Raw genomic sequence first — 23,408 nt, 5'->3', positions numbered from 1 at the left:
GTCTTTGCTGCTGCTTTTGAGAAGTTAGATATTGGGGTTGGAGTCAGTCAGCAGCAAGCTGAGATTGGGCAGAGGATAAAGTGTTGCGAATGCTTTGTTCCAAAGAGAAAACAAAACACTATACAAGTTACTTCCGAAAATAACTTGCTCACATTCTGTTAAATAACCTCTATCTTATTTTAAGACAATAGGGTTAATTTGGTCGGGAATACCACATTCTTTGAATGTCTTTAACAAGTGCATGTTTTTGTTGTCCCGCCTCTAATGCTGTACTGAGACACGTTAAAATGGAAAAAATAGATAATTTTTTGTGGTGGAAGTAGGCTTGCTTTTCTGACATCAGCAGAATTAGTATCTCTGCAGTTGGGTGGAGTGGGACAAGTCTCTCATCCTAGCAATACATACATCTTAACTATCTGCTCTTACCTTGGAGCTTTTGCAGCTCACATAGTGTTAATCATCTGTATTTACTTAAAACCTTCTGCTATTGGAGCAGTATACAAATTAGCACTGCTCATCTTACGTTCACAGTTGGTACTACTTATGTGTTTTAAAAAGGCTTGCATGGTGTTTGCTCTTTTCTCTTAGTAACACCTGCTGTTGAGTTGTATAATAAATACTAGAATTGTGGTTTATATCTATATAGGTTTTATTTGGGAAGAACAGTGGATTTTAATTCACCTTTAATCGGTATGTGTTGACCTGTTGCCTTCTATATTGCATGCATAGGCATGGAATTTCCTCCCAAAAGTGAGGCTTCTGACTGGACTGAAGACTCTGCCAAGAGCAGAAGTGACGAGAGTAAAGAGAAGCCAAAGCAGAAATCTTCTAAGAAAGAACAGAATGGATTTCAGAAAAAGGACAAAGGCAAAAGGAGTGTTTGGAGTACTAAAAGAGACACAGAAGACTCGGAGGACGAGTCAGCTTCTGAAGATGGTGGTAGCTCCCTTGATGAGGACTACAGCAGTGGCGACGAAGTGATGGAGGATGGCTACAAAGCAAAAATCCTCAGCTTCCTGCAGGATGCTTCCCCGCGCGAACTGACTTTGATTCCCCAGTGTTCTCAGAAAAAGGCTCAGAAGATAATAGCACTCCGGCCCTTTAACAGCTGGGAGGCTCTGGTAGGTCTGCATTCTTTTCGGATCCTTAGCCTGCCTAGAGTCAAGGTGGCTTCAGCCTAGGGAGGCTTAGATGGGTGGCCTTACCCTGATTAGGCTAAAAAGCTATGTTCCTCCTAAGCCAATAGCATTTCAAATAGTGTCATATGACCTGATTTTGAATGAATTAAGGGGTGATTTTCCTGGAAAACTCAAGCTGATTGGCTGACATTACTGTCACTCACTCGGTAGCATAGAAAGTTGGTTGATTTCGCTGCAGAAGAAGAAATTAGAGCTTTCACTTGGGAAGGAGGTGTTTGCTAGCCTGTTTTGAGCTCTTGTAGCTGAAAACCCATGCAGGAGGCAAGAACGTGGCAGGACCTTTACTGCAGATACTTGAATTGCAGCAGCAGCAGCTTCCAGGGTAGCTCCATGAGTGAAGGTGCCAGTATGGATATTTTCAGTTTCACACAAGAAAGAGTCGTTGTCTTTTTTTTTTTTCTTCTTTAATCTACTGCAGCTTAATCTCTAGCATGGTTTTTCTAGCTAAGCAATGCAGCCATTTTTAGTGGAGCAAGCTGCTGTGTTTTTATTAATAAAGGGTAAAGCATCAGAAGACTAAACCACAATTCACAACAGAAGGGAAAACGGTATCTCTTGGTAAGTAGATCATCTGTTGTCACTGGGATGTTACTTTCAAATGTTTCCCATGGTTGGTTTGTTGCCTTCACATTTCATGCAGATTCAGTTAAATGCAAGATACCAGACCCGATAAGAGCAACGTCCTGGTAAGAAATCTGAAGTGCATTATGGCAGTTTTCTTTGGTTTAATTTGTTAGTGCTTTGGATTTAAAAGCAGTTAACTGTGCGTAGGCCCTCTTACACAGTAATTGTTGTGTTTTTGCATCAGTATGTGTTCTGAAACCTCCCCCACTGATGTATGCAAGATCCACTTGTATTTTTTCAGAGCACAATAGAACTTCTTCAATATGTGTAAAACAGTAACGTTTATTACTCAGTGTGAAATGTTTTACCGCAAAATAGTAAGAGATACTAAACAGATTTTCAAGGAAAACAAAATGATCTTTGTTTGGTGTGTTGCAAGGGGGGGAGACAGGAGGAGGATACTTGAAAAAAAATAAAGGTGCAGGTATGCTGCAAAAGAAATCCGTTTTGCCCCAAGCCTTTGGCTTCTTACAGAACATCTGTCATATGGCTGTGCCTTTCTAAACTTGTTGGATTATGCCTGAGCTTAATTCTTCACAGAAATATTTGCTACAGGGCTGTTCTCCTTTTCTGTGTAAAATAGTTAACAGTTAAAAAGCTGCATGGGCCTGTTTGCATTCAGAATTTCTCACATAAAGATTGCTGCTGTCAGCAACCACATGTTTATGTAGAATTGTGAATACTTGCCCAGAGTAGTTGTTTGCAACCGATTTTAGCAGATGTTTCATAGCAGTGTGGATTTAATTGTTTATAAAGTTCCAGTAGCTCAGTGACCAACCTTTTTCCTGCTAATTAATAAGAGTGGTAGAATAATGGAGAGAGGTGATTCAGTTTCAGCATTAAAGAAATTGGCTTAGTTTTAAGGTCTCCCTTTCTGTGACCTGATTCCCTTTTCGTAACATAACGTACAGCACTAGAAGTTGTTACCACTTGTTTGTTATTAGAATCGAGGAAGATCTTGAGGCTCTCAGCCCGAGATTAAAACTAAAGCCTACTTATTTGGAAATGGAATGTCTTATTCCAGGAAAATGTAAATTAAAAAGGCTTTTTTATTCTAGACAAGCTTTATAAGTTGGACTAAGATTTTTTTTTTGTCAGATGGATTTAAACAAATGTCAGGCTTGTGAAGTTAAAGAACACTTGAAAATGCTTATTCTTTGGAGCAGATGTTTAAGACAGATGCTTAACTTGATCTAGTAACACTTCAAATACACAGAGGAAAAAAAAATTTAACAGTGTTCTCAAAAAATAAATGGAGAGAGCTGAACATGTCCTTGCTCAAGAGGACTAATTCCTCTGCCAGTTTAGAAATGCTCGTACTGTAGATCAATTACTTTTTCCAGGAGGGTAGTTTTATGCACTCTTCAGTGCTGGAGATGACTAGCTGGGAGTGCCTCCTCTCGAACACTTAACTTGCATGAAGAGTGCTTGGGTACGTCCTTGAGGCTTTAGTCCTTTTTATGTCGCCTCCTTTGGAGAAGCGATGCTTCTCTGTGTGAGGACCAGTGGCCTCTCTCCAGAACACATCGTGTGCATAGGGAGAGCAGTAGGTACAAAACAGACTGGGGTGTGTGCTCCAAGAGAGTGCATTTCTGAGTACTTGTCATATTCACAGCTTAAAATTGCACGTTGCTTTCTGAGGGCGGAAGGTTTGGAAGGGTGGTCCCAGGTGCCTGTAGAAGCAAGCCCGAGTGTGGAGCTGAGACAGAGGAGGAGGTGTGATGCCCAAATGGGAGATGCCGGAGCAGAAGTTCATGAGGAGCAGCTTTCTCCTGATGGGAATTGGGGATTATATCATAAGGGGAGAAGGTGGGAGTGCAGGGGTAGGCACATTATAAAAGTGGGGCAGTGAGGGCTAGGAGGAAAGGGAGGGAGGAGCATCGAGAAAGTGGCTGGCTGTGGAGGACAGGGTGAAGACAAGCAGACTGCAGGGCAGGTTGAAGAGGAAAGGCCACTTCCTGGTGTCTTGGTCTGATGTCACGTCAGGTGGCTTTTTTGCAAGGGATCAGTGTTCGCTGATGTTTTTCTTTCACGGTGTAGGCTTGCTGCGTACCAGCTTCGTGCCTTGGGCTTCCTTGGGGTGGACATGCATTAATAAGCCAACAGATAGATAACAAGCTGCTAGAGATACCTCCCCTCCTGCTGGGTCCTTTGCTATGTTGGGTTCCTACTGTCCTCCTCTGTTTGCTTTGGGGTCCTGGTGACACTCCACTGGCACACGTTGTGGGCCAGCAGTCAGCAAGATTGCTTTCCTTGGTGGAAGCAGTTCTGGGCACGCATTGCCATTCCTCCTCACCCTCATCTCTCTAAAAAACTCGTTGGTGCCTAATTATATTTTAACAGCCCTGTCTTTTGCAAGCTATTGGAATTTGCTGGTGTTGGAAACGTCAGCTCTCAGTGCAGTTTCCTCAGCAGACAGGCTGTAAACACTGTCACGTAATGGCAGTACCTGCCTGCGTTCAGTGTGTGCCAAGAAGCAAGGGCAGAGCCAAGACTGGCTCCAGGAGGAGCCCCACTGAGCTTTTGGGGTCCGGGGTGGTGTTCTGTTCCTTGGCCAATGCAATTTCACACTGCCTCTGGCAAATGCAGGGGTACAAACTGGAGGGAGTTTAATGCTATTTGGTTTCTGATGTTTAAGGCTTATAATTATTAACTGCTTGAATTCCCTTTTAGTGTAGAAACTTACGTATCTGTATGAGATTTTTCTGTATCTGCTCATTTCTCTCGGTATTATCATGAAATTGGCCATCTCCTGTAGCACTTAAAGACTGTGAATTAAAACATGTCTATTGTTTTAAAAATTACAAATTCTGAAGGAGTACACACAAGTTAAACAGACACAGAATATTACATAGAAATTCTGACATAGCATATATTTAGCTTATCACTTTTAGGGGAATGGGAGAACTGAGCAGTCAAAGATGGACTTACTTGCACATCATGTTCTGTACTCTGCAGTAGTGTACAGAATAACTTTGGCTTTATTATATCTCATCTTTGTTTGGCTGCACATGTACAAACTGCTATGAAGACCAAAATAGCTGGAAATGCAGAAATACCTTGCACCAAAGCAAACTGAAGGGAAGCAGCAAATGTATCACATTAGAAATGGCAGCTGCTTGAAGTGCAACTGGAATTTTTTGATTGAGGTGTAGGCTGAATTTGGCCCTAAGCAGTAAAGTGAAATCCTAAATCGCCTTCAAGTGGTGTAAAGTATGGCTGAGCAAAGCACACTGGTGTGGCGGTTATGTACCGTGGGGCACTGCTGCAGCCCGTGACTCCAATGGACCTTTCTTCAAAGTGTGCTGTGGAAGCTCATGGGTTCAGCTGTCTGTGATGGTCTCAGATTTTCTGGACCTCACTTGAAAAAAATGAACCTGGGAGGATATCAGAACCTCTAGTAAACCGAAGGCCCCCCCAAGGATCTGTGTTGTATTCTGCACAACAGGGTAACATCGTGTGTTTCACATGTAAACTTGTGGCTAAAGTTTTTCTTGTTCTGACTTGGGGATGAATGTTTATGTGCTGACATAAAACAATACTATTTGTTAATAACAGATGGCTTCATTCTCCGTGCCTTTATTTGTTTATTACAGGATTTATAATCATGCCAACCAAAGCTTTAGGCATCAAAACAAGTGTTGAAATTTTTTCATGGCCTATTAAAAATCATGTTCTTTACATCCCTCTTTTATTTCTAAATAGGGCTGTCTATTTAGACAACATCTTCACAAGTGTTGACATTTGTGCCTTAGCCTGGTTTAACCTGTATGTTGGTAAACTTTCTAGGTTTTGTTGAAAATGGAACAAAACTGCAAACAAACCCGAAAAAACCAAAACCGTAATGGCAGGCTGTCAGTAGAGGGCATCACACATTTTTATTTTTATTTTTTTTTTAAATGGGGGTGGGTGTCAAATCATAGCCTGCTCGTACAGGTCAGCTTAACAAAGCTTACTTTTACTCTACAATGTGGCAATATTGATCAGTTACTTAACACATAATGGCTGGATCATATGACCCCTTCTTTTTTTTTTTAAAGGAAGGAATCCTTGGAGGATATACGCCTGTGGAGTCTTGTACTAAATTTTAACTGATCCTTGACTTAAAATCCAGAAAAGTCTGTGTGGAAATTACTTCTGTTTTAATAAAAGGATGGCAAATCTAAAGGATCTTGTATTATTCAATTCTTTACATCCACTAATTAGAAAGGAAGATACCTGTTTTTTACAGTGAAATAACTGTATGCATAAATACATGTGAAAATACTATAATTACAAATATGACCCCAGTTACTGTAGGAAAAAAAATTGAGGAGGTTTTACACTTTTTGCAGATGGCCCAGTGTGGAATCCAGGAGAAGCTGATGGGCCTGGAGGGCCTGTTTTGACACGACATCAAGCTTCTTAGCTGTAAAACAGAGAATATCCATGTTCTAGTGAAGTTACTTTATATGTCCTTCTGCTACGTTTTGGAACTAGTGTGGACTTAAGGAAGCAAGTAGTGGAAGTAAGGTTCCTGTGTCAAAACGAATAGTGCTTTATGATTTAAAAGGAAAAAGATTTGGAAAATTGCAGGTTTTAAAGGCGCAATATCACGTGGTAGGTGTGTGGCCGGCACAAGGTTGTGAGAAAGACTTGTGAGGAGCAATTACCACAACAAAGATCAAGAGCTCTTGGAGAAGCATGCATTCGTGATTGATACAGGAAGGGTTGTGACATGGAGCCATTATTTAAAAAAAAAAAATAAAAAATTGCTAGATTAGATGTGTATCCTAGCAAGCATGAGTGAAGCAACCTCTGCTTTTAGTAGCAGACTGGGAGTACAAAGCAGAGGAGAAAGTCAGCCTTGGACACGGTGGGAAGACGTTTTGAGGAGGTAAGGATATGGTGGCAGAGCAGTTACAGTGCTTGCAGATCTCCTCTCAGCTGGGATAGGAGGGAATACCCTACTGAGGGATAGGGAGCCACAATGATACTGAATATGGTCTGTCAGCATGGCTCAGCTGCTGGCGTTTGGTGTGATCTTTGTAAATTAGGCGTGCTCAGGAGTGGCGGGCAGGCCTTATGTTAGTATTTACACTGAGATTCTGGTGTCTTGACTTGTTCTCTACTAGCCTGTTTGCCATAACATTTAGAAAACGTATTTGCGTGTTTTATCTTGTTTGTCCCTCTGTAAAATGAGGATAAGGCTCACTTGAAATATGCACATGCAAAAACTGGAGAAACGGAATGGTGCTAACACCTTGTGGGGATGGCAGTACTGCCAATGAAAATGTATCTGCAAGTGCTAATTGACCTGGTGGATTTGTGCAAGCTCATGTTTTATAAGTTTCACAGGAGGTTGGGCTCATTGCAAGAGTTTAGGTGAATGCTAGCTTGGTAAAGAAAATCTTCTCCAACACTGACATGTGAAGCACTGAAAAGTAAGAACCAGGTCTTGCTGGTCTCTTGGGCTTGTCAATACTTGGTGACCACAAAAAAACTGACATAGTTTTGGGATGTTTCTTATCCCTTGATAATTTTTTTTTTCCAGTCTGCCTGAGCCCAACTTGGTGTCATTTGTGGTGCAGTTAGAACTGGGACCGAGTAATACTGAGCTCCAGACAGATTTGTAACAAAATCTTAAAGCAACCTATGAAGAAGGCTATTGTCTTGATGCCTACGTGATGCTTACATCTTAAATCTTTAGTATCTAATAGGAATTGCTTAAAAGGAGATCTAACGATAATCGGTTTGGGGTTTGTTTTTTTTCTTTTGTGGTTTTGTTCTGCTAGTGGGCCTGGCCTTCAGATTTTACTTTGTGCTGTATGTTGCTTCCCCTTGAGGATTTTAAGAGTTTAAAGCTCCTGTATGAAACTCTTCAGAGAAATTGTCCCTTTTATTTTTAAGGTATCTTTGACAGTGCAAGGAGCTGTAATGATGACCTTTGGTGTGGATTGCAGCAGGCCAAGTGTGTAAAGAATAGTTGAAGTTTTGAGAGGAGGTCAAAGTTGCTGTCTGCTACTTGAATTACTTGCTGCCTGCAGCAGCTGTGGATATTCGTCTTAGCACCTTTGCTGCTGTTAACGGTGTTCATAATTTGGGTTTTTGTAATGATTTTGCAGTTTACAAAAATGACGAAGACTACTGGTTTGTCGGAAGACATAGTGTGGAACTGCAAGATACTGCTGAAGGAGAGGGATGTGGTTCTAAAGCTCATGAATAAATGTGAAGACATTTCAAATAAACTGACAAAACAAGTAACGAAGATTACTGAAGATGGAGGATGTGGATGGAACATAGAGCAACCCTCCATTCTGAATCGGAGGTATCTTTCCTTTTTGTATACTTAAAAGGCTGTTGGATAATAAGGTATACTTGAAGACTGGGATTTTTCAAAACTGTAGCCTCTGAAAGTAGTTGCAAATGTTTTGACACTTCCCAGCTCTCAGTGGGCAATATAGTGATGTGCAACACTTGAGGGAATCAACAAATGATTTAAGTGTATCAGGAAAGCTGGTAAGAAGGGTAAGAATGTAAAAACCAAAAAGATAAAATGGTTCTCAATACCTTCTCTTACTTGCTGTATTTTTTTATGAACGTAGAAGCCAACCTGGAGTCATGGAGTCATGAGTTATAAACTTAAAACAAAAGGCCAAACAAAATTGTTTCCATAATGGGGGACCTTATATTGCAAATATGCCAAATTGAAATGAATCTGAGCAAAGGTGTAAGCTTTACGTCAGCCAGACTGAAGAGTTTGGTCAGGATGTTGAGATGTACAAAATGACCTAGAACACTATGTTGTGCAAGGGGCACTGGGGATATGTTGGGGGGAAGGATTTTTCAGAGAGGTAAATTGGTAAGGATCTCCAACTGGATATTTGGAATAAAAAGAGAGCTTAGAAGGAATGAAAATGCGTATGCTGGGTGGCAGTATTTATTGTAACATTCATTTTGATCACTAGGGTGTACGGAAGTTCAGATAAACTACTTTAAAAGTCCAGAAATGCTCTTTGGTATTAAGATGACGTTATAAATTTCGTGTTTTTCACTACATGAGGAGATCTGGAATACATTAAAATATAGGCAATGTTAAACTTAGCATTCTGTGATTAACATTAAGTGTGAAGTTGTGTTTTGTGGAGAAAAAAATAAAAGATGGTGACATGTTGAGCTTGATGTCTTCACAGTTTGGAACTCAAGCCATATCAGAAGATTGGTTTGAACTGGTTAGCACTGCTACATAAACACGGATTGAATGGCATATTGGCTGATGAAATGGTAAGTGTGAAACTGATTATTTAAGAAATGTTAAAAGTATTGGAGAAATGACTTTGTTAAATTCTTTCATTTCCTAGAAACCCCAAGCAGTTTGTAATTAATTTGTTTTAGCTAATTTAGCTGAAATTGCAAACAATTTCTTCAAATGTTTAGAAGCTGCTGAGTTCATACTTTAAATTTGAAAATTGAAGGGAGCCTAAGATTCGTGGAGACCAATAACTATAAGTTACACAGTATCTTCTGATGGAATGGAAGCAGTTTCTACCACAGCAGACTATCCTCAAACCATTCATTTTAATAGCTCCTTGCCCGTAAATGGAACTCATTCTACTTGTCCAGCATTTAGTTGTAGTGAGCCCCTGTCTTCTACATTTTTCCATCAGTTTCAAAACAGGTAGTTAACAATACAGAAAAAACTAAGTGGGCAGAAACCTTTTTCCATTTCTGCAGCATTTGAACCATCACTTGTCATTGTGTTCCCTGTAAGTTTTGACATGAGAGAGAAGCTTATGGGTTTGAGGTTTTGCTTGGTACTGACACCCCCAGCAACTGTACAACAGAACAAACTTGGTGAAGCAGCTGCTAAATTGTTGTCATTGCTTTTAATCCTGGCTGCTGTTCATCTGGTGACGAACCGTGAGTGAATGGGTAGGTTTACTTCACTAAGACTTAGTCACGTTTCTCAACTTCCATATATTTCATATTTGTTAGAAGTACCCTGTGTCCCTATTGTGTGATAGATAAGATGGATTTTTAAATCCATGATGCAGAAGACTGGAAAGTGAGTACTGGTGGATACACAGGCTTATCTTAAATCTCATTTCCATATTAAATTCCACTTCAGAAATGGCTGGAATACCCTTTGTACAACTGGCTCAAATAGAAAGAAGCAGTGAGTTTTCAAGTAATCATTTGTCTGCAGTACTGTTTCAGGAGGGTAAATTTTTGGAGATTTGAAGGATGAATTTGAACTAAAATGAAAAACTTCATAAATGGAAAAGGTGGAACTCTCATGCTCAAATGTTGAGCTGGACAGATGATTGAGTTTGACTGTGATGGTACTTAAGGAATTGTCTTCTCTAAAACAATACAGTTAAACAGAACAATTTTTCTATGCAGATGTTAATTGTTAGTTAACATTGACTGCACTGTAATTGTCTTATGAGTACAAAGCACTGTGTTCTACAGACTGTAAATTTTGTTTAAATGGCTTTGTTTTCTCTTAGGGCTTAGGAAAAACAATTCAAGCTATTGCATTTCTAGCTTATCTCTATCAAGAGGGCAATAGGGGTCCCCATTTGATAGTTGTGCCAGCTTCAACATTAGGTAAGTTACAAGCTTCAAAATTCTTTTATTTAAGAAAAAAAAATATGTCCAGACTGTGAAACAAAGATAACTTTGTGAAAGCAAGCTTAACTTATTTATGGTGATATTCAACTCGGGTAATTTGAATTGGAATGAAAACCATACTGAAGGCATGCTTGTTCTGAATTAGACCCACTGTGGAAATTTTTTTTTTTAATATACACTGTATGTGTCACAAAAAATAAAGCTGCTAGTTAAAATTCTAACTTGTTTAGCAAAGTAGTCTTTTCGGTTACTGAATTTTGGCTGAAATTCCTAGTTTTTAGGCTGTGTTTAGGGTTAGGTTTCGTGGCATTTGAGGCATTCGTCCTTTTTGCTACACAGGATCTGTCAAAGCAGATCAAAATCCTAAAACGATAAGGCTGCGTTGTCTTTTAGTACTTTTGATTGTTTAATGACCTCATTTGAAGGCAGGAAGAATATGGTGGAATGAAATATGTCAGGGAGGCTGATGAGTTAGAGCAGAAACTAGCTCTCTGTAGGGTTCAGTTTGGTTTTGTTGAATGATTATAGAAAGGAGAAAGTAGCAAGTTTAATTTAGAAAGAAGATGCTGGGCTTCAAAAATTTCTCCTAACACATCAGAAAAGCTTCTGGTTCAACATTAGTTTGAAATTGCTGTTTTCAGTGTGATTTTAAAATCCACTAGAATCTTTTTTTTTTTTTTTTTTTTTTAGGTAACTCTTAAAAATGCATGTTACTTAAAACACAAGGTGTACATAAAGGTGTAAAGAAAGGTGCTTTTGCAAAGTGAATCATAGAGGCTCATGAATTGTGGTGGCAGGTTGGCCTGAGCCATCCAGCACAGAGATGCCTGGGAAGCATGGTCAGTCTCCAGCTTTTCTGACTTTTCTCCAGAGGTATCTCCTCAGCCCTAATCTGGGTCTGGCCCAGGTCAAGTGGCATTCAGCAGAGACACCTTTCTGATACGGTTTGGGGTCAACATTTGTGTCGGCTGTCAAACAGTGTCCCCTTGGGCACGATAACATCACCAATGGCCACTGTGCTGGCCAGACACCTGGAGCTGGGGCGAGTGTCAGGCTTCCTTACCTGCTCCCGCTGGGGGACAGTCTGTCCTGACAAAACGCCTCTGGATGCAAGTACTGACAAATGAAGGGATTTGCTTTCTGAGGAATTAACTATCTACGGAAGAAATCGGGCTGAGAATTTGTGTGTTGTATTCTTTTTACATAGTGGTTACAGACCGTGCAGGGTCTGTTGCTGTAGGCGTTTAAAGTGCAAGCTGGCTGAGTTACTTAAAGCCCAGCTGGGGGGTTGTTTAATTTCCCTAAATATTATCGCTTTTCCAGCATTTGGACAGAAAGTTTCTTAACCTTGAGGAGAATGGAAACAGCTTTGCTTTAAAATCAGCTGTTTGGTTTAATGCCGAGGTGTGTCTGAAGTTAAATAAGACATAATAAAGTATAAATTACTTGTTCTTTATTTTAATGTCTTACAGATAACTGGATAAGAGAAGTTCATCTGTGGTGTCCTGAACTGAACGTCCTTTTTTATTATGGTGAGGAATCTAATTTAGAAATGAGTCCCATAATACAGTTGCCTGCACGGTCAGCCTAAGAAAAGATGAGTTGCTTATGGAAGCATTGTTTAAGACAGTTGTTTAAATAAACATACATATTGAGGAATGCATTTCTGTGTACTGTCTTAATTTTTTATATGTATATAGATCTACGTAATAATATTCATTTTGTGGTTTGTCCTTTTGTAGGATCCCAAGAAGACAGGAAACATCTCAGGGTGGACATTAATAATAAAGTTGTCGACTTCAATGTGATTGTAACTACGTAAGTACGGTAATTAAATAACAAGCGAGCTTTAGTTAGCTCCCGCTGACCTCTAGCGGCACAACAAAGCACAGTGTGTTTGCAGTTTGGTGAGACGGGAAGGGAACTGTACTTTTCAGGTAATTGTTATTTAGGGGTTTATTCGTGTGTAACAGATACTATGTAACAGATGCTTTGTCTATTGTCTAGTAATAATACGTGCTAATAGATACCTACTACTTTGTAATAGATTTGCACACTTTTTTTGGAACGTGTTACTGAGAGCGCTGGCTCATCAAGTAAACTGTAATTATCTGCCAGTAGAAAACTGTGATATGGTTAGTTACTTCTAGGCAGTTTTACTTACTGGCCCTCGCACATTCTCTCCATAACTCTTCAGTATCTTAGAGAACCTAATTTGATTCTGACAACAGCATGTTCATGTTGAATTTGCATTTAATGTATCTTTTGTGGTATTTTTCTCTGACAGATACAACTGTGCAATTAGCAGCTCAGATGATCGAGGACTGTTTCGCAGGTTGAAGCTTAACTATGCAATTTTTGATGAAGGTCATATGCTCAAGAACATGAGCTCTGTACGCTACCAGCACCTTATGACAATTAATGTAAGAGGTTTAGTTACTGCTGGACTGGAGGGGACAACTCCTGTTTTTTCTATTTGTAGTTACAGAGTGGGGGAAATGGATTACTAACTGTAAAGTTCATATACACATAATGTTCCAGAAACTAGAGTATGCAAGTGGATGTAAGTGGTGTGGTCTTAGGAGCGGATCCTGCATTGTAAACTCTTTCAGGGAGACGGGCTCCCAAATAAATGTAATACGTTTCCCATAGCGTCGTTACAATGATGGAAGTGGTTCTGTTTTGGTATTAAGGGATTTTCCAGTTTTATCCCACAGTAGTAAAGACTGCAAAGATGCTAGTCTGATGACTTGTGCTGAAATATTGTGGTATTTAAGGATCTACTTTTGATAGGACTGTGCAAGAAAAGCTAGCTTTAAAAAATTGTTTCTTGTAGCTTGCAGCCTGAGGCAGCAGCATTTAGAAAAAGATAAAATTTGAGTACAGCTCTTTCTCTGATTATGATTTAGCATTGTATTATTTATACAGTAATAATGTACTTATGATCACTTATTGTGACTTATTGTTCAAGATAATATTTTCATCAAAAGCCTTTTTAAGAAACTGATCTTTAAGCAATTAGTGTGACTTGTTCTTGCAATTCAAAACTTCTGTGCAAGTACTGTATGATGTTAGAAAAGATATGATATGGGAGCAACAATTAGCACATTAATTAAAAAAACAACCAAAATAAACAAGAAAAACTTCAGTAGGATGCAGGAGGGCTTTTCTTACATCTAGACTGAAAGTTTTAAATTGGTAGGTGCTGAGTTCCCCACAGATCTGTAAACTGTTTTGTAGACTTCACGAGGAAATTATTAATAATTTAAAATTTTAAAATAAAATAATTAAAAATGTAAATATATGTGAAGTTTAAATAGTTGCAATTTAAGCCAAGCTCATTTTCTAACTTCTCCATATCTCTTTTGTTTCTGCCAATGTATATTTTTAACCTGTTTGACTAATGTTTCTCACTCCTGTTTTCCACTTTGGACAAACAGGCAAAGAATCGCTTACTGCTAACGGGAACTCCAGTTCAAAATAATCTGTTGGAATTGATGTCTCTCTTGAATTTTGTCATGCCACATATGTTCAGCAGTAGCACAAGTGAAATCCGAAGGACATTCTCTTCAAAAACAGTAAGTATTATATACTGTAGTCTTGAAAATAATTTAATTTTTTTTTGCTAGAACACTCCTGTTGCTGCGTAACTCTGCTTTTATTGGTATCTTATGGAAACAGGTAATAAGATTATGAAAATTTAGAAAAGGAAACAGCAAAATAAACCATTTAAAGTAAGAACGTGTTGTAACAGGATATCTTGGAATACTAATGGTCCTGTTGGATCTGTCTGTTCTGGCTGGGTTTTTCATCAAGTTAAAATAGTTAATATAGTGTTACTGCTGAAAATTTCACATTGTAATTAAGTTCTTGCAATATTTTCCTTAGAAGAGTGCTGAAGAACAAAGCATATATGAAAAGGAGAGGATTGCACATGCAAAGCAGATAATAAAACCATTCATCTTAAGGAGAGTAAAGGATGAGGTAATTTTTGCCTTTAAAATAATGGCTTCATATTATTAAAAGGCCTGATAATCTTTGGGACTAACAGTAGAATTTAAGGTCATATTTTTTCAGTACTTATTTTAGCTGTTTATCTAGGAAGAGCAAGAAACTTGAGCTATTACTCGTATTATAGAAGTTGCGAGTAAAAACATGACCTGCTGCAGCATCAGGTTTTGATGCTTATTATTTGCTGACTATTTACAGTTGAGAATTTTAGTAAGGAAGGATCAGCAAAAGATGATTTAGTGCATGGCAAAGTGATGAGAAGTGAGAAATCCTCCATGTTAACACTAAAATATTTGTGTAATGATGTTTTAACTGAAATGTGCTGTAAATGTGCATTTATGTATGTGTGTATATGTATGACTAGAAATGTGTGTGTTAAGTTATTTTGCTATCATCAGATTGTTTTTCATTCTAAACCCCAAAACCCATTTAAATTCTCTCTAGAATTGCATATATAAAAGAAAGGGAAAACTTAATAGTGATCCAAAAAGCGTTTCTGTGTAATTGCATAATTTATTAATCAGTGGTTTGAAGAGGGTATCTCTGATGAGCAGGGGAGTAGGTTCTGGGTATTGCCTGTATTACTATTTTTTGCAGTTTTGGAGTGTGCAGACAGTGTTACTTGATGGAGGGGGTGATGTACAATCCAAATCAAGTTATGAGTAAGTTAAACTGGTGACTTAGCCAAGTTGCAGCCAGTGAAAGGAGTTGGGATGTGGAGAATGGAGTGCCTTAAAAGCAGGCTTGTACAATAGTACGGAATTACTGACCACTCACTACAGTACAGTTTTTACCTGGTATGTTTTCATTTTGTCAGGTCCTGAAACAACTACCTCCCAAAAAAGATCTCACTGAATTATGTGCCATGTCTGAGAAACAGGAACAACTATACTGTGATCTTTTAAACAAGCTCAAGAAAACTATTAACAGTAATGGTATGTGAGGATCTTGTTTCCTTTTGCTGGATTTTTTTCATGCCCAGACATATGTTGAATGACCTTTGAAAGCCCTTGCTTTGTAGAAACGCCTGATAATCCTAAACTGACTTGATCCCTTCTGTGAAATTTTTGTAAGTTCAGGTAATGGGTACAGTGTCAAATTCGGTTCTTACAAATGAAGTTCTCCTGAGAGATGAAGATGTCAGGTAGGCATCTATGTACTACTGCTGAATCTACCTTATTTTTTTGTTTACAGAGAAAAACTCAGATATGGGAAATGTAATGATGCAACTTAGAAAAATGGCTAATCACCCTCTTCTGCATCGTCAGTATTACACGACTGACAAGCTCAGGACAATGTCCATGCTTATGCTCAAGGTAAGGTGATGAAATTGAAAAGCAATCATTAAATTCTCAGAATTCTTAATGCAACTTAAATAGATGATTTTTTTTTTTTTTTTTATTGTCAGTCCTCTGGTCAAAAGTGTGTCTTCACAAAACTTAATTGTTGCTGCTTTTTATTTCTCTGCATCTATCCAGTGCTCTTATCAAGCTCTGTATGTGCTTAACACTGATTTTTTGGATCAGATACTAGAAGGGAGGGAACAGTTGTGGGACTGCAGTTAGCACCTTTTTATTAGCTCCCCCGTAATGCCTCTTCCCTCCACCCCAAAATTTAAAACCAAAGTAAGAAAAAAATCATGGGTGGGCACTTGAGTTTACTAGTATCTTCTGAGTAGCAAGAAATCTAGGCTGTACAGAACTAACATAGGGAAGGCATAAGTACTGAACTATTGAGGACTTTTTTTTGTAATTTGGCTGGGGTTAATGCCTGTGGAGTTTGGGGAAAATTGTTGCTTCTTTCTAAAGTATAAAAAAAAAACCACAACTGAATATGCAGCAGGTGCCCTAAGAAAGTTGCAGCTGGCTTTGAATATCTTCAGCTTTGTTTTAAAATAAAGCCAGTCAAGGCTGGGGGGGAAGGGAAGAAGTGACCCATTGGTTTATGAAGGATTTTTGTCCCTTTTTATTCCTACTCATACCATCGTACTCTCCAGATGTGGCTTTTCTTTTCCTCTTTCTTCCAGGCATGACATCCCTCTACCCACCCTACATCTTGGGCTGGGCTTCCCATGTCTTCTACCATCTATCCAAGGATTGGACCTCCCTTTTAGGGAATGTGCCTTCAGGGGAAGAGGTCTGATACAGGGGTAAAAGGTCGTAGGGCTTGATGGGTACTAGGTAATTGCTATGGAGGTTAAGCATATACTTCATAGCTTTTGGTAGTACAAATTCTTGTAAAAGCTAAATTGCGAAGTAATGATCCTCTACTATAAAACCTGGGGTTGCAGAGTTCATCTTTTGTTGCTTGCATGAGCCACGCTCTGGCATTTGTCCATGTCTAGTTGTGCTACTCTGTTCTTTCAGAAATTTTGGATGTTATTGTGTGGTGTCTTTTGTTTTTTCTTGTCTGTCTGGTGAGACTGTGTATTGCATTATTTCCCTTGATTTTTTGCTAACAGGAACCCACGCATTGTGATGCTAATCCTGACCTTATCTTTGAAGATATGACAGTAATGACAGATTTTGAGCTGCATTTGCTTTGTAAGCAATATTCTCATGTCAGCGACTTCAAGTTAGACATGGATCAGATCTTGGATTCTGGGAAGTTTAGAGCACTGGAATGCATTCTCTCTGACCTTAAAGAGAAGGTTGGTACTACAGATGGCTGAAATACCTTTTCCTGTCGATCTAAAGGGTGGCTCTAAGTAACTGGTTAAATTAACATCTGCTAGTTTTATATGCAACCCAGTTGCTATTCTGTGGGGTATTAGAGTGTGATTTAGTGCACGTGTAGTATTGCAAAGCAATACTCACAGCTTTTCACGTGCAGCCCTGCATATGCATGTTACTGGAGACACAGCTAAAATAAGCTTTCCCATTTTTTCCAAGTTTCAGGATATTCATCGCAGGTTACCACTACTTTCTCAAATGTACAGGAGGGTTAGCATCATTTTCACAGCTCATGAATTTTGACCCTCTTTTGGCAGTTGAATAAGACTGTATTACATCAGAATAATCATGTATATGTTAAGGCAGCATGAAGGTAAGAAGAGGTCACTGTTAAACTCATAGATTCGAACCAACTTACTTTACAAATAAGCACGTACCATAATACTTCAGTGTATCCTGAATTTACATAAGTGTGTGCTATGTATCTGTTCAATTATTTCAGATAACACAGAACAGTAGCACTCTTTTATATAGAATATAGCTTAAATATAGGTATTTAACGAAAACATTTTGTTGACGTTTATAATGGAGTAGATCTGGCATTTATGATTTTGACGTGATTTCTAGATTGCTTGAGTCACCTAAGTGCAAAGTAACTAAACTATTGGACAAAATGTGGGTTAATGCAGCAGAAATACTGGATATGGTATCTTCACTGAGAGTCAGTCCTGGCTTGATGAATTTCAGCTTAGTCTTTTAGTTCGGAAAACAGGAATTCAAAGTAAAAGCATGTATTTGCACCAGTAAAGTATTAGTATAGTTTGTTATTTGTAATTGGTGTGGTTTAAAACTTTTGTTTTGCTTTGTCATTTCCAGGGTGACAGAGTTGTACTGTTTAGCCAGTTTACTATGATGCTGGATATCTTGGAAGTTTTCCTAAAACACCGGCAACATAGATATATTAGGTTGGATGGAAAAACACAGATTTCTGATAGGTACGTGACACTTGCTGAAGATGAGAGAGGAAAAAATGGATGTGTGCATGGAGGAGTGGGGGAGGTGGCTTAAAACCCTTACCTTTGTTTTCCAATGTGTGGAATTCTGTGGTCACTGGGCATTGACTATAGAAGGGGTTTAATGTTGGATTTCAGATTGCCTTAGTAAGGATGAGGCTGAAAGGTGAGTTTTAGATGGTTGGATTATAGCCCTAGCCGTTGAAACAGACAACTTGAGTCTTCAGCAGTTCATGGTGTGTTAGTTTTGCTTGTGTCTCAGCATCACGAAAGCTCACCTGTAGATATTCCTTAGAAGTACAGTGTATCTCTGTTACAACAGGCAGATAAACCCCTTTGTTACTCTAGGACAAACCATTTACTCTGTCCTTCACAGCTGAAAATGTTGCTATGCTTTTCTTGTATTAGAGCTGTGCTGGTTTTCTGCTGTTTCCTGTTTCATGACTACTTCAAATTTTTTTTAGGTGCTCTTTTTCTTTGTTTCAAAAACTTGTCATTCTTGCTGTGGTATTAATTTCCACTTACAGCTGAAGCCTGTACAGAAAATAATCATGACACTACATTCCTCTCCCCCTTCCCATTTGTTTCATGCTCTTCAGTCTTCCCTCATTCTCCAGCTTGCTCGTTTTATTTGATGATTGTCCAAAATCTTTTTTCAAGCCTCTTTTCTTTGCTATCAATCTGCCACTCTGAGTATGTTTCTCTGGTCACTGCTGAGGACTGTTAGTACCCTTTTTTTCTGTCTGCATAACATCTGTACTTTTGAACTGCTTTGCAAATGCCCTTTTAGAAGATTATTGTCCTAACTTCTGTATTCAACTCTGGAGCCAGTGTGGTGTTTTGTCTAAGGCCTGATTGCATGTGTTCTGCAGGATACATCTAATAGATCAGTTCAATACAGATATGGGTATATTTGTATTCCTCCTGTCAACCAAAGCTGGTGGCTTGGGAATTAATCTGACCTCAGCGAATGTTGTTATTCTTCATGACATTGATTGCAACCCATACAATGATAAGCAAGCAGAAGACCGATGCCATAGAGTAGGTCAGACGAGGTAAGACTTTTTCATTACAATGCTTGTTTTTTCTTGGAGGCAAGCTCTTAAAGGAGGCTAAAAGGACAGTATTCTATGATTGTAAAATTCCATTTTACGGAGAGACTTCTGTAAACCAGCTCTGGGTTGTGTGGGTGCTAGGTAATTGTAATTGCCTCGCCACATGTTGCTGCCAGAAGAAATGTTACTTACTTTCTCCTCTTTTTTCCGGTTCTTCATAACTCTGAAATTATAATTCTCAAATTTCTGGTGCTAGGAACTATTTCAAGGCAATTCTGAAGTCTTTGGGACTGTTAGGCAAAGCTGTTTGTTCTCTTCAGGAGGCTTCAAAGCTCTGAAGTGCTACCTAATCATAAGCAGTGAAACCATGGACTGTTTTAGAGTCCTCGGTCAGAATAAGCTAATGTGAGCAACAGAGTATGTTTAGTAACTTATGTTTCAACTCTAGTCTGTGATGAGGAGGAAGTTGGGCTGTTTCTGTTAACAGATTTTTGTGACTGTCCAGACTTTGTGGTGGCTGGGAGTGCAGGAGAAAACAAGTTTTCTGGCAGTACAGAGCACGGCTGGTTCAGACAGAAAAACTAGATGCGCTTTTTATTGCTCTTTTTGTTCATGTTCTCCTTGTTTTAAACCACTGCTAGTTGAGCAAAGGCATGGTATCCTTCCCTTTTGCATGACTCCAAAGAAAATATAAAAATGCATTTATCCTGTTTTGTGGTTTTCAGGGAAGTAAAAGTCATAAAGCTAATCAGTAAGGGGACTATTGAAGAATCCATGCTCAAAATCAGCCAGCAGAAACTGAAGTTAGAACAAGATATGACTGCAGCAGATGCAGGTAAGTCTCTTGCACATAATGATGGCCATTTAAGTGAAATAAGGTTGCTGCAATACACTATTCTCAAAAAAAACCAAGGTTCTTGATGCAAACGAGCCTTCTTATTTTGGGGTTTTTTTCATGTTCAATAGATCTTTCTAGTTTATTTGTGCTGATTATTGTTTAGTTTGACACGAAGTGTCCTCTGACTCTGACCCCCAAATCAGTGACAGACTCCTACAAGTAGGGGATTTTGTACAGTTTTGGGGATCTAGGCTTTTTTCTGTTTGTGAAGTATTTTGAGCTGTACTAATGCTTGGTTTGATTCCTCAGGAGAAGAAGGAACCATTCCAGCTGATATAGCCACACTACTAAAAGCTTCATTAGGTCTCTGAAATGTAAATATGTTGTTTAATTCAAGGAAGAAAGGTGATGTTGTACCCCAAGGACTCTTACATTATTGATGACCGTGAGTTTTATGAACATTTATAACTTTTTGTAGTTTCTTTATTGTATTCCTCATGGTATTGAAAATTTTTAACACTGATAGCATTCTTTTGATGCTTAAAACATAAGTGGCCCAAATGTGCCAACATCGATGCTGATATTATTTTACAGATTGCTTTTCAAAATGGGGACCTAAGTAGTAACTGTTTTAACAAACCTGCTACTGCTTAAGATTTGTCAGTATTTTTGTAATTATTTCTACCTCCAAATTATATATATATAAACTGTCTGTTTCACTGGATTCTGTGTGTAGATTTTTATGTGCCTTATTTGACAATGCTCAAGTCTGTTTCTGCTTGTTTTGGTTCATTTGATGTACTGTACTGGTTTTGTATCAACTTGTTCAAATAAAATTCCATAGATTAACAAAATATTTTCATTTTGTGGTTATTGCGGGGTTGGATCATAACTTTCATGTTATAAATCAAACAGGCAACTTCCAGACTAGCTGAAATGTTACATTTGAACTGACTTGGCTTTATCCAGCAGTAGTTAATTACTAATATTTCATTATGCTCTAATCACAGGTGTGTTAGGGTATTGATTATAAAAATAGGATTCCTGCCAAATAGAACTTTCCATCCAGGTCACAAGTTTTTTGTCGGTCCTCGGTATAGCTACCAGGTTTGTGCTCTGCCAATGAAGTGCCCTAACCTCAAAGCTTATGTCTTACTCTTTTCTTGAAGTTTGTTAACTTTGAATTCATCTCAGTGAAATGAAGAGCTTCAGTGGTATCAATGATGAGGTACACCTCCACCTGAAGTTTATAATCTGCTGGCCAGGATGTGATTTGAGGAGGTAGGAGAGGGGGATGTCCATTTACTTGGATCAAGGAAAAGACTGGAATTTGGTCTTTTGAACTCAGAGTGGTTAAGGTTCAGATTGGCACTCTTTTAGAAGCTGGGGAAAGGCGAAGTATGGGGAAATCCTTACTGCCCCTGCCTTCTGTTACAACTTCGGCTGCTGTATGCTCTGTGCAGAGCTCATCAAATTTGTACCAGGCTGAATCTGAGGACTGCATCCTAGAATTCACTCTTGCCTTTTAATATGGGGCTGACAGATAGCTACCACTTTTCTGTTTGTGGTTATTACAGTCAGAAGAGTCTTCTTGCCTCTTTTGAAGGAACTTAAACACTTTTATGTGAAGAGCAGGGAAGGGGATCTGGAGTCCGTGGTTGCCCAGTGTTTCACCTTGTCCAACTCACGGATCACTTCACTGACTAATGACTAGCAGTATCTGAGGACATCTGGTGTGTTTTGGTTTGGTTATGGTTGTGGGTGTTTTTTCCAACTGTATGTGATTTCTGCAAGTATGAAATGGATGGAAAATAAAATCTTTTAAATTTTTTCAAAGCATGAACTAAACTTTACTTGCCTTTTACTGGAAATTTTCCATGGCTGTGCTGCATGTTCCAAAATGCACAGCTGAAATAGGGTGAAGGAATATAGTATTACATGGAATGGGAAAAAGGTAAGAATCCGTTTGTCTGCTGTGCTGCTTTAATTCCACATGTTTTGTGAGACTAAATAGTGGGATTTAACACACAACCACAAGTGTTTAATGCTACAGTTAATTAGGTTGTCTGTTTCTGTTGAGCATGATCCTAACCCAACTCTTACCCCCATTACATTTGCACGTTATCACCTGTTTGCTTCAGATATGAAATGAAACAAAATGCCTGCCCTGTAGGGTGTTTTGTATGGTGGTTGGGTTTGGTATGTGCATGTAATCAGTTAAAGTATTCTAGCAGAGCAGTGGTTACTTCTTGAACAATCATACATCAGCAATATTAAACATCATAGACCCCCTGGGGTCAGTATCTGTCAAGCGCTATGAAGCTCATATGTTTCTGCCTTGTTTGTTTGTTTATTGGAACTGTTTCTGCCTTCTTTAATTGGGGGTCTTAAGAGTTTGTAGAGTCGCCATCCTTGGAGATGTTCAGAAGCTGTCTGGACACAATCCTGAACAGCTGGCTCTAGGTGGCCCCACTTGAGCAGGGGGTTTGGACCAGATGACCTCCAGAGATCCCTTCAACTTCAACCATTCTGTCATTCTGTGTGACTGGTGGGGAAGGATGTACAGGGGGGGAAAAAAACCCTACAGCTATTTGAAGACTGGTGGGGAAGGGAGGGAGTGGGAGCTGAAGAAGGAAAAGTCTGCAAAGAGCTATAACGAAGCATTTGAGGAATTACAAAGCAGGTGGAGATACCGTACTGGAATGAGCAAAAGATTGGATCTTCCTTGCTGTTCTGCCAGAGCCTGGTTTGTTGCTGAACTGTTAGCGGTTGTTTGGCATTACTAATGATTCAATGAGATAATATTTCTGGTGGGAGGGAAAAGCAAGCGTGAAGGGAAATACGCTCCCAATAGTGTCCGTTTTCAGCCCAGAGGACTGCCCATTTGTTGTGGTTTAGCTGCTTATGCCACACAGTGGAGTTCTCTTGCAAGCACTTGTCTCCCCTTGAGTTCATGTAAACTGCTTGCATCTACACACTGGTTGCATTGCCAGGATTTCCACCTACCTGTTTTCTCCAGTGCTGGAAGAACAAACTGTTCATTCATTTGTTCCAAACCTGGTTTCCACCCCTGCCACTCCCCCCCGACTTGTCTCCTGCTTACTGGAAGAGATACTGAGCTCCTGAGTGTTTCTGCAGCTGGTGTGTTTATGGAGAACTGGTGCTGTTTTTTTTCTTTTTGTTTTGGGGTGGGGGAGGATCTTCGGATGCTTAGCACAAGATTCAAGAGGCTAAAGAAAGTGCTTGAGAAACCTGAGTTTGTTGACTAAGTGGGTCTTTTTCTTGTGTGGTGTCCTTAGTACTCCCACATGTTTATCCTCTCTGTTAATTAGCCTACTTTTTCTCCAGACTGAAAGTCTACAATAAACAAAGTATTGTTGAGA

General features: G+C 39.1%; 1 protein-coding gene across 2 annotated transcripts in view; it reads left to right on the top strand.

Moving 5' to 3' along the window:
- Positions 1 to 20,879, top strand: part of SMARCAD1 (SWI/SNF-related, matrix-associated actin-dependent regulator of chromatin, subfamily a, containing DEAD/H box 1) — a 45,716-nt gene extending 24,837 nt beyond the window's left edge. For both annotated transcript variants that reach the window (XM_055708409.1, XM_055708418.1), the window contains exons 9-24: positions 730 to 1,121; positions 7,928 to 8,130; positions 8,996 to 9,086; positions 10,313 to 10,412; positions 11,909 to 11,968; positions 12,179 to 12,254; positions 12,724 to 12,859; positions 13,877 to 14,014; positions 14,325 to 14,420; positions 15,265 to 15,382; positions 15,642 to 15,763; positions 16,909 to 17,097; positions 17,996 to 18,114; positions 19,005 to 19,187; positions 19,913 to 20,022; positions 20,335 to 20,879. In XM_055708409.1, the coding sequence (XP_055564384.1) occupies positions 730 to 1,121; positions 7,928 to 8,130; positions 8,996 to 9,086; positions 10,313 to 10,412; positions 11,909 to 11,968; positions 12,179 to 12,254; positions 12,724 to 12,859; positions 13,877 to 14,014; positions 14,325 to 14,420; positions 15,265 to 15,382; positions 15,642 to 15,763; positions 16,909 to 17,097; positions 17,996 to 18,114; positions 19,005 to 19,187; positions 19,913 to 20,022; positions 20,335 to 20,396 (2,195 nt within the window). In that variant the 3' untranslated portion in view covers positions 20,397 to 20,879. The remainder of the gene's footprint in view (positions 1 to 729; positions 1,122 to 7,927; positions 8,131 to 8,995; positions 9,087 to 10,312; positions 10,413 to 11,908; positions 11,969 to 12,178; positions 12,255 to 12,723; positions 12,860 to 13,876; positions 14,015 to 14,324; positions 14,421 to 15,264; positions 15,383 to 15,641; positions 15,764 to 16,908; positions 17,098 to 17,995; positions 18,115 to 19,004; positions 19,188 to 19,912; positions 20,023 to 20,334) is intronic.
- Positions 20,880 to 23,408: the final 2,529 nt, after the last annotated feature.

This window comes from Falco cherrug, chromosome 1 (assembly GCF_023634085.1).
Source record: "Falco cherrug isolate bFalChe1 chromosome 1, bFalChe1.pri, whole genome shotgun sequence".
In the NCBI taxonomy this organism is placed as follows: domain Eukaryota; kingdom Metazoa; phylum Chordata; class Aves; order Falconiformes; family Falconidae; genus Falco; species Falco cherrug.
Note: the sequence above shows the minus strand (reverse complement) of the source record. Positions and strands in the feature narration are given on the sequence as shown.